This window comes from Leopardus geoffroyi, chromosome C1 (assembly GCF_018350155.1).
Source record: "Leopardus geoffroyi isolate Oge1 chromosome C1, O.geoffroyi_Oge1_pat1.0, whole genome shotgun sequence".
Taxonomy (NCBI): domain Eukaryota; kingdom Metazoa; phylum Chordata; class Mammalia; order Carnivora; family Felidae; genus Leopardus; species Leopardus geoffroyi.
Window position 1 is genome coordinate 202,710,207 of NC_059328.1, and position 16,702 is coordinate 202,726,908.

Consider the following 16,702-nt stretch of genomic DNA (forward strand, 5'->3'; position numbering starts at 1 on the left):
TTTCTAGATCCATTCTCTAGTGGCTGGAGAAAATCTTTTGTATGATATCGATCTTTTTTAATTTATTAAGATGTTTTTATGACCTGACACATGGTCTATCCTGGAGAATGTGCCATGTACAGTTGAGAAGAATGTATATTTGCTGTTGTAGAGTGGAGCGTTCTGTATATATTTGTCAAATTTAGTTGGTTTATAGTGTTCTTCAAGTCCTCTATTTCCCTATTGATCTTCTGTCCAGATGTTTAACCCATTATTGAAAGTGGTATACTAAAATCCAACTCTATCTGTTATTGTAGAACTATTTCTCTCTTCAATTCTGTCAATATTTGTTTCAGATATTTGGGGGGGGGGTCTGTTGTTTAGTGTTTATGTTTATAATTGTTACATCTTCTTTATGAATTGACCCTTCTATCTACATATAATGTCCTTCTTTTTGTCTTGTAACAACTTTTAACTTAAAATCTACTTTTCTTCCCCCCTGACAAAATCTACTTTTCTGATCGTAGTATAACCACCCAGCTCTCTTTTGGTTAGTATTCACATGGAATATCTTTTTCCATCCCTTCACTCTTAGCTTCTTTGTCTTTGTATCTAAAATGAGTCTTTTGGAATAAAAATAAATAAAAATTAAAAAAAATAAGTGAGTTTATCCAATTTACATTTAAAATGATTACTGAAGGGCACCTGGGTGGCTCAGTCAGTTAAGCATCTGACTTCAGCTCAGGTCATGATCCGGCCTTTGGGAGTTCGAGCTCCACATGAGGCTCTCTGCTATAGCACAGAGCCCACTTTGGATCCTCTCTCTCCCTCTCTTTCTGCCCCTCCCCGCCCTCTCTGTCTCTCTGTCTCTCAGAAATAAGCATTTTTTAAAAATGATTACTGCAGGAAGTTGGGGTGGGGGGTGCGCCTGGCTGGCTCAGTCAGTTAAGTGCCTGACTCTTGATTTTGGCTCAGGTCACGATCTTACGGTTCATGGGTTTGAGCCTCACATCGGGCTCCATGCTGTGTCAGCGCAGATCCTGCTTGGGATTCTCTCTCCCTCTCTCTCTGCCCCTACCTCATGCATGCTCTCTCTCTCAATATAAATAAATAAACTTTAGGGGCACCTGGGTGGCTTTGTCAGTTAAGCGTCCAACTTCAGCTCAGGTCATGGTCTCACAGCTGGTGGGTTCAAGCCCCACACGGGGTTCTGTGCTGACAGCTCAGAGCCTGGAGCCTGCTTCAGATTCTGTGTCTCCCTCTCTCTCAGCCCCTCCCCTGCTCATGCTCTGTCTCTCTGTCTGTCTCTGTCTTTCTCTCTCTCTCAAAAATAAACAAAGATTTAAAAAATTTTAATATATAAATAAATAAACTTTAAAAATAAAAAAATGTTAATGATTGCTGATAATGAAGGACTTACTTCTACTATGTGCTGTTTGTTTTCTCTATGTCTTATATCTTTTTTGGTCTTTATTTCCTCCAATACTGCCTAATTTTATGTTTGACTGATTTTTCTAGTGTACAATTTTGATTCCTTCTTCATTTCCTTTCCCATACATTTTTTCAGTTATTATCTTGGTGGTTACCATGGAGATTACAAATGACACCCTAAATTTTAAAAATCTAGTTTAAGTTAATATCAACTTACTTCAGTAGCATACATTTACTCTACTTCTGTCCAGCTCTATCCCCTCTTTATTTTGTCATTGTCACAGGTGACATCTTTATTGTGTGCCTGTTAACATAGATGTATAATTATTTTATGCATCATATAGGAAATTTAAAAAGTTACATTAAATAAAAATATTAAATAAAAATAAAAAGTTACATTAAAAAATACAGTAACAGTAGCTTTTATGTTTATCTATGCTGTTACCTTTACCAATAATCTTATCTAGGATATTTTTGTTTCAGCCTGAAAAGACTCTTGTTAGCATTCCCCGTGTGCAGGTCTACAAATAATGAATTCCATTTGTTTTTGTTTATCTGGGATTGTCTTAATTCCCCCTTCACTTTTTTTTAAGGATAGTTTTGCTGGATATGGAATTCTTGATTGGTAGTTTTTTTCTTTCAACACTTTAAAGACATCGTTCCACTGCCTTCTGACCTCTATGTTTTCAGATGAGAAAACAGCATTAAGTCTAATTGACAATCTCTTGTAAATGACAAGCCACTTCTCTCTTGCTCCTTTCAGTATTTTCTCTGTTTTTAGCTTTCAACCATTTGTTTATAATGTATTTCAGTATGGATCTCTGAGTTTATCCTGCTTTGAGTTCTCAGAGCTTACTGGATGGTGTATATTCATGACTTCCAACAAATTTATAATGTTTGTCACCATTATTTCTTCAAATATTTTCCCCCTTTATCTCTTTTCCTTCTGGGATTCCCATAATGTATATGCTGAAATTCTTGATGGTGTCCTATATCTCCCTTAGTCCCTGTTCATTATTCTTCATTCTCTTTGCTTTCTGTTCCTCATAGTAGGTAATTTTAATGTGCCCTATCTTCAAGTTTACTGATTCTTTCTTCAACCTACTCAGGTCTTCTGATAAACTACTCTTATGCTTTTCAGGTCCAGAATTTCTATTTGGTTCCTGTTTATAATTGTTTATCTCTTTATTGATATTATATTCTTATTCATACATCATTCTCCTGATTTCATTTAGTTATTTGTGCATGGTTTCCTTCAGCTCTTTGAGTATATTTAAGACAGTTTAAGTATTTTTCTAGGAAGTCTAATGTCTAAGTTTCCTCAGGGATGGTTTCTATCAATTTCTCCTCTTCTTTACTATGAATAGGCCATACTTTCTGGTTTCTTTGTATACTTTGTAATTTTATATGAGAATTGGGAATTTTGAATGTTAAAGTGGTAACTATGGAAATCAGATCCTCCCCTACACAGGAATTGTTGTTATTGCTTCAGGAAGGTTGCAGTCATCTGTTTATTTAGTGCCTTTCCCAAACTATTTTTATAAAAATTATAATATTTATTTTGTGTAGTCATTGAAGCCTCATTTTTTATCTCTGTAGTCAGCCAGTGACCTGACAGAGATTTTCTCAAATGCCTGGATCCAGAAAGGAAAGGAATGGAAAGGAAAATAAAGGAAAGGGGTGTCCTGTTTCTTTAAAACTTCTCAATTGACACAACTGGGGAAGACACTTCTGCAAGGCCTATGGGAGTTGAAATGATGAGCAGCCTCAGTGCATACCTATTAGCAAACTGCCAAGCGGATCAAAACACAGAACTCTGATTTTTTTTGCAGGACAAGTCGCTGTTGCCCACACTTGAATCAAGTAGCCACACCATGAATGTGGAATGATCCATCTGACTACCTGCTGTGGGTGTGGGGGGTGGTGAGCATACTCAACAAAAGCATCTTCCTTCATCGATCACTCCCTTAGATACTGCAAGTGTTCAACTAGGCTCCAAAGTTCCAAATAATTGATTCTGAGAGCTCTTGCCAGCTCAGTAGTTGTTTCAGTAAAGGGACCAATTCCTGGAGCTTCCTAACTTCACTGGATAACTTCACTTCACAGTGATATCATGGAAGTATCACTCTCCACCCCATATTAGTCTTGATCCCACAGGAAACAGATGGGAGACTTAAGACAGGATAACTCAAAGAGGGTGTATTAACAAAGGACTATTTACAAAGTGTGGATATATGGGAACCACAAGAGAGAGTGCAGTAACCAAGGACTAACAGCAACCAAGCTGGTACCACCTCTAGGCCCTAAGGGTTGAGGAAAAGAGGTGGTTACCAGGCACTGAAGGAAGGGAAGAGTTGTGCTAAGGTGGTCACCTTGAGAGGAGGAATGACATTTGGTTGAAGGACACAGCCAGCCTGAGGAAACCTCACAAGGAGGAGAAAGCAGAGGATTAAATACCCTGATTTCTCTCTCTCCCTCTGTCTCTCCCCCCTCCACCTCTGTCTCTTTCTCTCCCTCTCTCCTTTCTCCTCCTTCTGGGCTTCCTTATTAGCCACCAAAGTCTGAGTGCAAGGGGGTCTAGCTGATGTGAGAGTAAAGAAGGTTGAAGAGTAGATCCCAAGATAGCCAGACAGGTCCCCAATCCCAGGATGAGCTCCAGTCTCTAACTTTAAGACTAAAAGCAACATATTTCTGGCTATTTTAGAACAGTCAATTTCCCTACTTTGGCCATCAGTGTTCAGCAGGATGAAGGTTCAGTCAAGAATCTGTTATCATCATTTTTAATGGAGTGTTAGGTCTAGTTTTTTTATACTTTGATTTTATCACACTTGAACTAAGATACAGAACTATCCAGTTCAGCAATGGATACCAATATTACATAGTGGTCAAGAGCATGACATTTGGGGTCTATATCTCAGCACAGTGACCAGCCACATATATGACTTTGGATACCATTCTTCAGCCTCTCAGCACCGGTTTCCTTATCTAAAAAATGAGGTAATAGGAGTACCTACTTCTTAGAGTTGTCCCAGGGCCTTAATGAGATAATACATGTAAAGCTCTTCAAACAGCCTACCACAGAATAAATCCTCAACTGCAATATATGTTAGCTATTATTGTGCCTCCAGCTGTTAATTACTTGGCACATGCCCCCTCCAGACCCCACAATTATTGGTCTATTTTCACTTTCTGCAAGATATCACATTCTCTTGCTTTTAGGCCTTCATACATCCCTCTCTTTCTGCCTAACTAATTCTTATTTTTAAAACAATCAGATGCTTTTTCATATCCATCCACTTCAAAGGCTGACAATACCAAGTGCTAGTGAGGACAGGGAGCAATGAGAACCCTCATACATTGCCAGTAGAAGTACAAATCAGTACAACTACTTAGTAGCAATTTGGCAACATCTGGCAAAGTTTAAGATATCTGTAGCCTACATATTAGCAGTTACATTCCAAGGAACATACTCTAAAGAAATCGTCACATCTGTACGTAGGAAATAGGTACAAAAATGTTCAAAGCAGCATTGCTTGTAATAGCAGAAATACTGGAAAAAACGTTAGTGTCCTTCAATAGGATAATGGATGAATACCTTTAATATCATAATGTATAATTGTACATTGGAAAGCTATATCACAGTTAAAACACCTACATGTAACAACATAGGTAAATCTCAAAAATATATTGTTGACTAAAAGAAACAAGTTTCAAAGGAGATGTACAGTATAAAACTATTAAAAGCTTAAAATATGCAAAAATGCTATACATTGTTTATGGATACATATTTATGCAGTGGAAGTGTAAAAACATGCATGAGAAGGATAAACACCACATGCAGGGTGTGCCTTTATGGAGTGGAGGAGGAAGGAGCGAAAGGAATGGAATTGGGTGGGATTCTCAGGAAGTTTCAACTGTATTTCTTTTCATGAAGCTCTGCAGTAAGTTTAATTATAATATGTTAAGATTCAAGAAAAGTGGGTGGTAGTACAAAGATACAGCTTCTATTAGTCATAAATTTAAATAAACCAAAAGCAAGATAAAGAAAATGGGAAGAAAATCTGTATCAAAAGTTTTGGAATTCTAAGTCCACTAGTAGTCAAGGGATTATACCCTTTCCCACCCCACCCACCCTCCTTCCACCCCCTCCACCACTAAAGATTTATTTTCTATAGACTCTAGCCCAGTGGAAGGCAGTGGGGAGACACAGGGCTAATAATGGGATTAAGCGGAAGTCAGCTGGGATTCAAAGCATTCTTCCCTACCCCCCATATAGTCTGGGAATGCCAAATTTATAAGCTCCCAACACAACTTGAAGATTCTTCTCCAGAGAAAAGACCTCCCAATATTGACATTTATGGGCCCCCAATGAAATCTAGCACATCATTGTTGCACCTTATGGTGAAGCCCATTAATCCAGTGCTTCTCACAACATAATGTACATTTAAATCCCCTGGTAATTTTGTTAAAATGCATATTCTAAATCTGTAGTTTCTAATGGAGACTGAAATTGTGCATGTCCAAAAAGTTCTCAGATGAAGCCAATGCCGCTAGTCCCTCTTGAGTAGCAAGGCATTAAGGAACTCATCCTGCCCATATACTCAAGTCTCCACTCAGTTTTTTTAGTCTCATTCTTAAATACAGACAGACTGCTAAAGTGGCCAGACTTTAGAGGATGGCCATTAACATAAAAGAAAACACCTAAATAAATTAGCATTAAAAAGGACCCAAAGAAACAGATCATAGCAGAGAGCAGAAGAAAAAATAAAAACAAACACGCTGTAGCATCCAGAGAGATAGAAGATATTCCTGTATTCCTGTCCATAAAACAAAGAGAGAATAATATGGGGTGAGGTCATTCATTAAAAAGGTCTTGGGAGGGGCGCCTGGGTGGCGCAGTCGGTTGAGCGTCCGACTTCAGCCAGGTCACGATCTCGCGGTCCGTGAGTTCGAGCCCCGCGTCAGGCTCTGGGCTGATGGCTCAGAGCCTGGAGCCTGTTTCGGATTCTGTGTCTCCCTCTCTCTCTGCCCCTCCCCCGTTCATGCTCTGTCTCTCTCTGTCCCAAAAATAAACGTTGAAAAAAAAAATTTTTTTTTTAAAAAAAAGGTCTTGGGAAATAAAGATAGGAAAACTGAAACTTAAAATGGTTGAAGGTAATGACTAGGAAATATCCCAGAAAAGTAGGACAACAAAAACAAACAAACAACGGGTAGAGAGTTTTCAGTTTTGCAAGACAAAACAAGTAATTGTACAACAATGTGAACATTTTTAATGCTACTGAACTTTACACTTAAAAATGGCTAAGATGTTGGGGCACCTGGGTAGCTCTGTTGGTTAAGTGTCCAATTTCAGCTCAGGTCATGATCTCGCAGTCTGTGGGTTCTGTGGGTTCGAGTACTGCATAGGGCTCTGTGTTGACAGCTCAGAGCCTGGAGCCTGCTTCAGATTCTGTGTCTCCCTCTATCTCTGCCCCTCCCCTGCTCTCTCTCTCTCTCAAAAATAAAGATTAAAGAAAAATTTTTAATGGCTAAGATGTCAAATTTCATGTTATGTATATTTTACTACTATTAAAAATAAAAGTCAATCAAACAAACAAAACCCAAAGAAATAGGAAATAGAAAAGAAAATTAAAGGATTGGTCCAGAAATCAAATTTCTAAGTAACAGGAATTCCAGAAAGAGAACAAAGAAAATAGAGAAGAAATGATCAAGGAAATAATTGAAGAAAGTTTCCTCCTAAACTGAAGTACATGAGTTTCCCTTTTGTTTAAAAAAAAAAATGTTTTTAATGTTTATTTATTTCTGAGGCAGAGAGAGACAGAGCATGAGTGGGGGAGGGTCAGAGAGAGAAGGAGACACAGAATCAGGAGCAGGCTCCAGGCTCTGAGCTGGCAGCACAGAGCCCGATGCGGGGCTCAAACTCCCAAACCCTGAGATCATGACCTGAGCCGAATCAGTCGCTCAACTGACTGAGCCACCCAGGCACCCCTGAGTTTCCCTTTTGAATGAGTGCTCAGCACAGAAACATTAAGAGTCATAGCAAAATACATCATTATACAATTTCCAAACAATAGCTTAAAGAGAAAATTTGAATGCTTCTAGAGATGGGGAAGATACAAAGGATCAGGAATACGAGTGGGAATCAGACTTTTTTAAAAAAATTTTTTTACATTTATTTTTTTTTTTGAGAGAGAGAGAGAGAGAGAGCACAGCAGGGGAGGGGCAGAGAGAGATGGAGACACAGAATCTGAAGCAGGCTCCAGGCTCTGAGCTGTCAATACAGAGCCCGATGCAGGACTTGAACCCACAGAACCCACAGACTGCAAGATCATGACCTGAGCCGAAGTCAGACACTTAACTGACTGAGCTAGGAGCCCCAGGAATCAGACTTTTTATATAGCAGCCCTGAAAGGCCGAATAACATGAAATAATACTCAAAATTATGAGGAAAAATTATTTTCAAATTTGAAATCAATAACCAGCTGTTAAGAAAACAAAATTTAACCGAGTAAATTTGAAGATTTAATTGGCTTTATTAAACAATTCATGAATCAGGCAACATCCCACCCAGCAAGTAGAGGGGAGCTCTGAGGGGCTATAGAAAAGGACAGGTTTCAAAAGGCAGGACAAGGAAGCCCTGAAGAGAAAAGAGGATTATTTCAGGTGAAGTCTCACCTTCACTTGGGAACAAAAGGGTCTTAGTAGGTGCATTACCTCATCTTCCTTTAGGGGATCAAGAAGGTCCATGACACTGATAACCTGATTGGTGCTGATCAGAAAATTCCTGACTAAAGACTAAACTTCTGAGGGAGGTTGAAAGTGTAATTTGGTTAGGTATTAAGCCCTTCTTTGGTGAGTTGGCCTAAGTAACACGAGTTTGGGTTTCTTTTTTCTTTTTTTTTTTTTTAAGTTTTTTTTTTTTTAATGTTCATTTACTTTCATGAGAGAGAGAGAGGCAGAGCGTGAGTGGGGGAGGGACAGAGCAAGAGGGAGACACAGAATCTGAAGCAGGCTCCAGGTTCTGAGCTGTCAGCAAGGGCCCTACGCGGGGCTCAAACTTGTGAACCGCGAGATCATGACCTGAGCCAAAGTTGGACGCTTATCCCACTGAGCCACCCAGGTGTCCCATTTTGGGGTTTCTTTTTAACACAGTCAAACTACAATTCAAGTGTTAGAACAAAGATATTTTCAAATATGGGGGCACCTGGTTGGCTAGTTGGTAGAGCATGTGACTCTTGATCTTGGAGTCCTGAGTTAGCGCTGTACTTTAGGCTTAGAGATCACTTAAAAAAAAAAAAAAAAAAAAAGCTATTTTCAAATATGCAAAGATTCCAACAACATAGCCCTTAATTAAGTCCCTTCCTTAGGAAGTTACTAAAGAAGGTACTTTAGCAAAACAAGGAAGTAAACCAAGAAAGAGGAAGACATGGGATCCAGGAAATGGGCAAAACAGCCCAGAACAGCAGTGAAGGAAAATCCCAGAATGACAACTGTACAGCAAGTCTGGAGAGCAGTCAATCCAGATTGAAATAAGAGACAGGAGGGCTCTGGGACAAAGACTCCAGAGAAAAAGTGGAACTTATGTATTTGAGTACATGGAAAATATTGCTAGACTTTGACAAAGTCTTAGAGTACTTACAGAGGGGATGGGCAGGCAACTGTAGATAATATGGGAAATTGACAAGAGAGAAAAAAGGCAATAGTTAACTCTAAGAAAAATGAAGGCCTGTATAAGCTAGAAGGCATGGTTGTAATCTACTTTGGAGCTCATTGGTAAATAATATTTGCATACATAATAATTTAAATGCTGATTATTGGTTTCACCCAAAATTGTTACATAACTTTGTGGGGGGCAGGGGCAGAAGTGAAAGGTCATGTTCTTATCTATCATAGCAGGAAGTCAACAGATAATGCTTAAAATTAACAAATCAAGAATAGTAAAAGCATTTGTTTCGATATATGGATGGAATCAGGATGAATATGTAAGAGTTAAAGATATTGCTTTTAAAAAGTAGGCCAGGGAACTGCTTTTTTCATTACAAGACTTTTAGTTTATGTATGTATTTTTACACTATGGATATGTAGTATTTTAATTGAATAAACATTAATGCTAAAATGTTAGCCTATAAGAAATGTTTTAAAGAGCTGTGTGGGCCTTGATGACAAGGACTAGTTTTTGTTCATTTTTTGGATTTTCCCACTCTTACCCCAAGAGTACATAGCAGAAAATAAGTCAGTGCAAGTAGAAGAGATTTAACTAAGTTTGTTAGATTCCCCCAGAGGATGGAAAATACAGAACAAGACACACAGACAGACAGAAGGTGCAGATTCTGGATACAGATGAGTATGAAGGTAGGTAGGTCTCTGGAAGAGGTAGTTAGGTTAAGGGTCTCAAAGACAGAAATCATGTTCTTGGCACCCAGGGGCAGCTCCCCAGGCACATAAACGGAGACATGACAAGACCCGGGGATACATATTCACCAAGGTGACTTCTCATTCCTTTCCGCCATTACACATTTAACAATTTGTAGTTCTATAATTGAGAATTTGTTATGCTTCCTTTACCAAACTATAAGCTCCACGAGGGCAGGACGTCGTACGGTTCACCACTGCGCCCCCAGCACAGAGCACAAGCCCACTAAATATTTGTTGGAGAAATGAATTCGTGAATTCGTGGTAGTGCCGCTGGACAGCCATTAGTGCGGCATGAGTAAGGGACACACAACTGAGAGCAAAGGAACCGCCTGGGAGAAGACGCCGGGGTCTTTGAAACGACAAGACCGGAAGGGTGGAGCTGGACCTCTGGGACGAACGGTTGGGAGGCGCTGGACAGTGAAGCAGGCTTTGGGGAATGACAGCCCGCTTGGAAACAAACTCGCAAAGGCTGTAAGCGAGGGGGAACTGTGGGAAGGCAGAGGCGACCGGGGGAGGGGGTGAGGGTCGCGCATGCGCCACGCAACCCCAGCCTCCGCGGCGACCCTGCGTGCGCGTGCACGAGGGGTCGAAGCGGAAATGGCGCCGCGGGGCCGCGCGTCCGGGCAGCGAGCGGAAGTGGGTGTGAGAGCGGAAGTGGCCGGCTAGAGCCGGGGGCTGGGCGGGGACCGGGCTTGTCGGTGAGGCGGCAGCGGCGGCGGCGGCGGCTCGGCAGGCGGGTTCAGGCTTCGGGGGCCAGGTCGGTCGGGTGGGTGGGTGTCTCCACAGCCAGTGCGTGCGCGGGCGAGCGCTCGCGTCTTCCCCTTCCCCCCACCCTGGTCCCTCTCCCCTTTTCCCCTAACCTCCTACCCCACCCAACCCCCCTCCTCAGGGGGCAGCAGGGCCGCTCCCTCCGTCCTTTTCTCCCTTACCCACCCTCACCGTCCCTTGTTTCTCCTTCCCCTGCCCGGGGCAGCCGCCGCCATGATCCTGCTGGAGGTGAACAACCGCATCATCGAGGAGACGCTCGCGCTCAAGTTCGAGAACGCGGCCGCCGGGTGAGCGCGCGCCCGGGGCCGGGGGGTGGCGGGGGAGGCAGAGTTGACCCACGTTAGTCCCTAGTATCGCTCAGTCCCCCAGTCTTGGAGGCACGAGGTGGGAGACCTGGCCGGGTGTGGGGACGGCCCCGGCGGGGTAGACGTGGGAGGCGACTGGGCGCGGTGGGGTGAGGGGCAGAGATGCGTGGGGAGAGGCTCCGTGGAGGGATGCGGAAGCGGCGAGTGGACAGGAGTGTGAGTGCCAAAGGGCAGGAGACCTGTAGGACGTGAGGACTGCCGGGCCCGGAACTCTGGCCGGGGTATCCCATTGCCTTCTGGAGCGAGCAGGGGGGACCCCTTCCTTCTGTAGTCCCCGTCATTGTTCTGAACCCGAAGAAAGCTCCTTTGGGATTGGATTGAAAGGAGTTTCCAGGAATTCCCAGGACTGGAGGAGGGAAGAAGATTCAGGCCCAGATCATCACCAGCCTTCTCGCTCCCCACCCCCCCACCTCTTCGTCTAAAGGAGCAGGAGGCAAGACTGAAAGCAGATTCAGTCTTGCAGCCCGACAAATGCGACTTCTCTGGTTTCCCTTGTTCGGAACAGTGCTGTAAGACACTTTGGCCATTTTGTTACATCTTTCTCAAGCAAAGCTTATAGTCTCCCAATCCACACCCCTTCCTTATCTCTCTTCTGAGGTTCTAATTCAACTTTCCCCACCCATTTATCTTTTAAACTCTTATACAAGATCCCTGGTCTGTGATTTCTTCCGTGGTAATCCTGGCCCAGGTACACACTTAACAAGAATCCAAAGTCTATATATAAAGGTGATTCTTAGATCACCTTTTTTACCACTGGCCTTTTTAAAGGTAGGCTTAGCACATGTTTCCAAGGCAGTCTTCTCTGTGAAACACGGGAATCTGTAGAAAACAACCTCCTCCCCCAAAGCTGCTTTGCTCTGTAATGTTTAAAACGTGAGCCGAAGATTTGGTTTTAGCTTTGAATTTTTGGTGGCCTGTACATAGTCAGTCCCTTTGCCTCACTTCTCCATTGTGAGGATGGGGCTTCACATCTTGGTTGCACAGTTGAGGAAATAAGTGCAAACTTTCTGGTGAACTGGGAACTAGTGATGGGAAAGTGAGTGCCTGGAGATCTGCAGACGGGAGAGGATTGGTAGAGGGGAAATTCTAAGTAGTCATAATGAACTTGTGGCTTGGCATTAAAAAAAAGACTTCTAACTCACTGCTTAAATGGAACATACTGTGTCTCCTGTCCCTTTTAGTAAGGTTACAGATTTTATCTGTAAAATAAAGCATGGCTTTCCATGAAGTAACGCATACAGTAAGCTGTAGCTACTGTTTCCTGCCACGGGCTTAGTTGCTTATATTTTAGGCCAGATTCTTTGCATTTTAAGGGTTCAAGTCAATCAGATCAGAGTCTTATTTTGGGTGATTGCTGTGTACTTTTTTGAGCAGTGTAGCACAGAGGAGGAAGTTGAATTAACTTCTGCATTTTCACAGCTGAACCTGTTAAATGCGTTTTCGAGTTCAGACTAGCAAAGAATGAGATCTGGGTAGTTATAAGCCGATTGACAAGATAAATGCCTGTTCATTTTCAAGTAGAAGCATGCCTTGTAGTGTAGAAGTACATTCATATCTGTTTGTGTATTTGTGATTCCAAATTGAAGCCCATTATCCAGAACGTCAGCTCTTTTCCTTTTAGAAAATTAACTCTTACAAATGCTCTTTCAGAGGAATTAAAATAGGCACTCAAGTCTGGAAGCATAAGTTGGAATTTCTAGGACATTTCTTAACAAAGCATATGTTCCAGCAGTGTTGGATATTAGGGCAGGGCAGCAAGTTTAGGCTTTACTATGGCCTGTCTTCCCTTTGATAAGTGACTTTAAATAGGTGGGCCCAAAACATATTCTGTTGAAAAGCACTTTGAAAATCTTTGAAAAGAGACCCTGCTGTCAGGCCTAGGAAGTGGGGCTTTCCTGGGATTGTAGATGTAACACCCAGCAGAAGCTGGCATCTAAGCCCATTGTGAGTTTCCAGGCATACACGGGTGAGGCAGCATTGAAGTAGTTAACGTATTTATCAAGGCACATGGCTACTACTCCAGAACTTCTAGCAAAAAATGAGTAGTGTGATCATCATAAACATTTATGGGATTCTTCCAGTGCCCCAAGCGGGAACAGAGGAAGGACGCCTTTCTGAGAAAACCTATTGGCAAAAGTTACAGAGGAGCCAAAGGGTGAGATGTGTTAGGATGGAGATGGGAGAAAGGCATTAAAGAAGGGGAGTAGCTGGGAGGAGAAACCCTGGAAATTTGAGAGGTTTTACCAGCGTGAGAACTTGCTGGGAGAGGTCAGCTTCACCCTACTTTATGCTTCTCAGAGTACACAGAGAGCAGAGAGTACACTTCTCAAACCAGTTGGGGAAATTATACTTCTGACAGCCTTTTCCAGAACGAATCTCACAGTTCTGTGATGCCCAGTACAATAGCCAGAAGCTACATGTGGCTAGTTAAGCTTAAATAAGAATTAGAGTGAAATAGAACTAAAATTAAGTTCCTCGCTCCAGCCACAGTTGTAGTGCTCAGTTGCCACATGTGGCTAGTAGCGGCCTTATTTGGACAGCACAGATGCAGAACATTTCCATTATTGCAGAAAGTTCTATTGGACAGCACTAGCACTGTTGCAGCTGCTGAAAATGCAAGCATGAGGTAGTCTTAAAATTGTTCTGTGGTGCATGCTGCAGAATACAGTTCGGCGATTTTCCTCTTCAGGTTGATTTTTTTTTCTTTTTTCTTTAAATCATGCCTTAGATCATCCTGCTAGATCTTCTTGCATGTGACATCCTACTAAGCGTCTCAACTTCCTTTGGGTAAAGCAGTTCTTTTATCTGAACTGTTTAACATTGGGTCGTAATCACCTTTTAATTTATTTGGAGGCAGTACTGACAAAGCCTAAGATTCATTCCAACAAATTGCTTTTTATTTTTTTCCTACCACACTCCTGTGAAAATGGCTTCTTGGAATGATTCATATGTCCTCACAAAATGATAATTATTGGTAAATTGTCTCCCTGACAGCCTACAGACTAAGAGAACATGCTGATTAAAGAGCCATGCTCAACACTGCAGGTAACCTCATACACAGGTCTTGTCAACAGCGTTGCCTTTTCATTTAGGAATTCTTACCCAGATGCCCAATTAAAGCAGAAGTAATCTGGCAGATTAATTTAATTTTTTTGTTGCTGTATATACAACCAAGAACCTTTTCAGCCTCAGAAGCTAGGCCTACCAACTTAGCTAGAGTCTGGAGGCCAGAATTGAGGAAATGCTGTCAGATGCGAATTGCTGTTGATTTTAAGTGCATGCTGGCTCCTTGCCACAGCTGTGCATGTTGCGGGGCTGTGTGGTTCTGTGAGGGGGAGTGTCGCTCGGGGAGCAAGCAGTGCCAGTTGGGGTGGGCAAGGACTGTGGGAGGAGAAATTTGAGAAAGGAATAAATTAAATCTTGCTGATACCCTGTTCTCGTTCCTAAATGTGCTGCATCTGTCCTCAGAGAGACAGACTGGTTTGAAGTGATTGGGAATTAGGACATTGGTTAAGCATTCAGAAGAAATGGAATGGTCTGATGGGTCTGTTAACAGGTCGTTACAGTTGCACACTGCTGCCTGACTTCCGACCTCTGCAGCGGTGCTTTGGGCGCGAAGCCCCAGAGCTACACTCCCCCGAACTGATGACTCCTTAAGGGCAGAGCCTGTCCCTGGTCATCATTCTTTCCCAGCATCCTCACTGTATATAGAGTTAGCTCAGTAAATATTTTCTTGAAGGAAGGGATGAGCCCAGATAGAATGGATCTTAGTTTCTTTAGGCGCTGATTTTATCACTTTTCTGACATTGTGTGAATCGACCTTTAGATCATCTTTGTTCTCCATATCTTGAGATACAGCTTAGCAGAGAGTAAGGACCGCATTTCTCTAGTCTTTGCTCAAATGGGATGATGGGAGCCTTCTAGGAGAATTACAGAAGAGAGATCAGAAACCTTATAGTGAGATAGCAGAATTCAGTAATTCGTCTCATTCAGCTCAGTGAAGGGATAAGTAGAAGAGGGACATAAATGCCCAAATGGGGAATTGGATGCATTCAGGAGTAAAGGCTCCAAAATCCTTAATGAGAAAAGAGGATTGGAAAGTGAAGTTGTCAGGAGTTCTTAATTGATGAATTAGTAACATTCTAGGAACTTCCTTAGAAGAAGGATAAGAGTAGGAGTGCCTGGGTGGCTCAGTCGGTTAAGTGTCCAATTTCACCTCAAGTCATGATCTCACAGTTGTGAGTTCGAGCCCCACATTGGGCTCTGTGCTGACAACTCAGAACCTGGAGCCTGCTTCAGAGTCTGTCTGTCTCCCCACCCCCCGCTCATATTCTGTCTCTTTCTCTCTGTCAAAAATAAATGAGTTTGTTTTTTTTTTAATGGAAAAGGATAGCAATTTTTTTCTAAGGGTTTTAAGAATAGTGTTTGAAACCCATCTTAATGAATTGAATATGTTTTAGTATCTTGTGCTATCTAGTCAGTAACCCTGAGGGCTTATCTAGCTGATTTGTTCCAGGATTCTGGACATTAAGCACTCTGATACTAATAGGGTTCCGTTTCTCCTGGTACTGCTGACCAATTTCTGATTCTGGGATTTAGCACAATCCCACAACTTCTCCCAACCATGGCTTCAAAGTGTGGTCTCTTCTGACTCCACCTAGAAGAAACACTAATTCATTGATTATCATCTATGAATTAGACACTTTGCTATAAGCTTTAACATAATTTCATTTGATTTCAAAATGGGCCTGTGTGACAGCAGTTCCCATTTACAGTTGAGAAAACTAGGGCTGATGGGAATTGTGGAGGGAGTAGACATAGGTATTAAGCACTGTGCAGCCACCTTTCACTGGTGACTTCTGACCTTGTTTATGATATGTCACAAACAGAACATGATATTCATAAGGCACGTTGGGTAAATGGCCTAGCCTAGAGATCCTTCCACTGGACTGCCCTAAGGGCTGCAAGGATCATTATTATCTCAGCAGGTCTGTAACTTAGTCCCAAGACACTGGTTGGGAAACTTGCACACATGTCATCTCAATTAGTCTTCACAACAACCTTTTAATCTCCATTTTCTAGAAAAGGATCCTGAAGCTCAGCAACATTGAGTAACATCGAATGTGGTTACATAGCCAGTAAGTGACAGGACTTGTGTTGAACAGTCAACTCGGAAGGATTTGCTTTTATTGCGATTAAACTCACCCTCAGCATCTGAAACTTTGGCAGATGGTAAAACAAAAAACAACTTACCCATTTGTCTTTTGGTCTATTAAATGGTATGCTTTCCCCCGGTTAGATAAAACATATCTTACTCCCCTCTAGCTCCTTGATTTTAAGCCACAAAAGTAAATAACAAACACCTGGTCTTGGAATTGACACCATCCTGTTTGGTCTGTGTCACGCTTGGTGTGGTCTCCTTGTTGGGGCACAGAGTTGTAACTCCCATATAACTTCTCAGGAAGACTCCTTTGGCCCAGTGTTCTCCTCTACAGCCTGTCTCCTCTACAACCTTTTGTGCAGCCATAAATAGTAAACTAAAATATTAATGGTGGTTATTTGACAGATATTCCCAAGTCAGGCAGCACACCACTTAGGATAGCTCTTGGTAAGCAACTTCTCCCTGTGGTTAGGGAACTTCACAGTCTAGAGAAATTCAGAGTTTCAGCATTAAAATGTTTATCGCTTAGAACCTTAATGTTTTTTATTTATACCTAATTTTTCTTGGTCTCTTGATGAGGGGG

At 42.0% G+C, this 16,702-nt stretch overlaps 1 protein-coding gene across 1 annotated transcript in view; it reads left to right on the forward strand.

Annotated features, from left to right (window-relative positions):
* Window positions 1–10,435: 10,435 nt before the first annotated feature.
* Window positions 10,436–16,702, forward strand: part of ARPC2 (actin related protein 2/3 complex subunit 2) — a 29,493-nt gene continuing 23,226 nt past the window's right edge. The window contains exons 1-2 of the mRNA XM_045481224.1: window positions 10,436–10,582; window positions 10,799–10,880. Coding sequence (XP_045337180.1) covers window positions 10,807–10,880 — 74 coding nt within the window. The 5' untranslated portion in view covers window positions 10,436–10,582; window positions 10,799–10,806. The remainder of the gene's footprint in view (window positions 10,583–10,798; window positions 10,881–16,702) is intronic.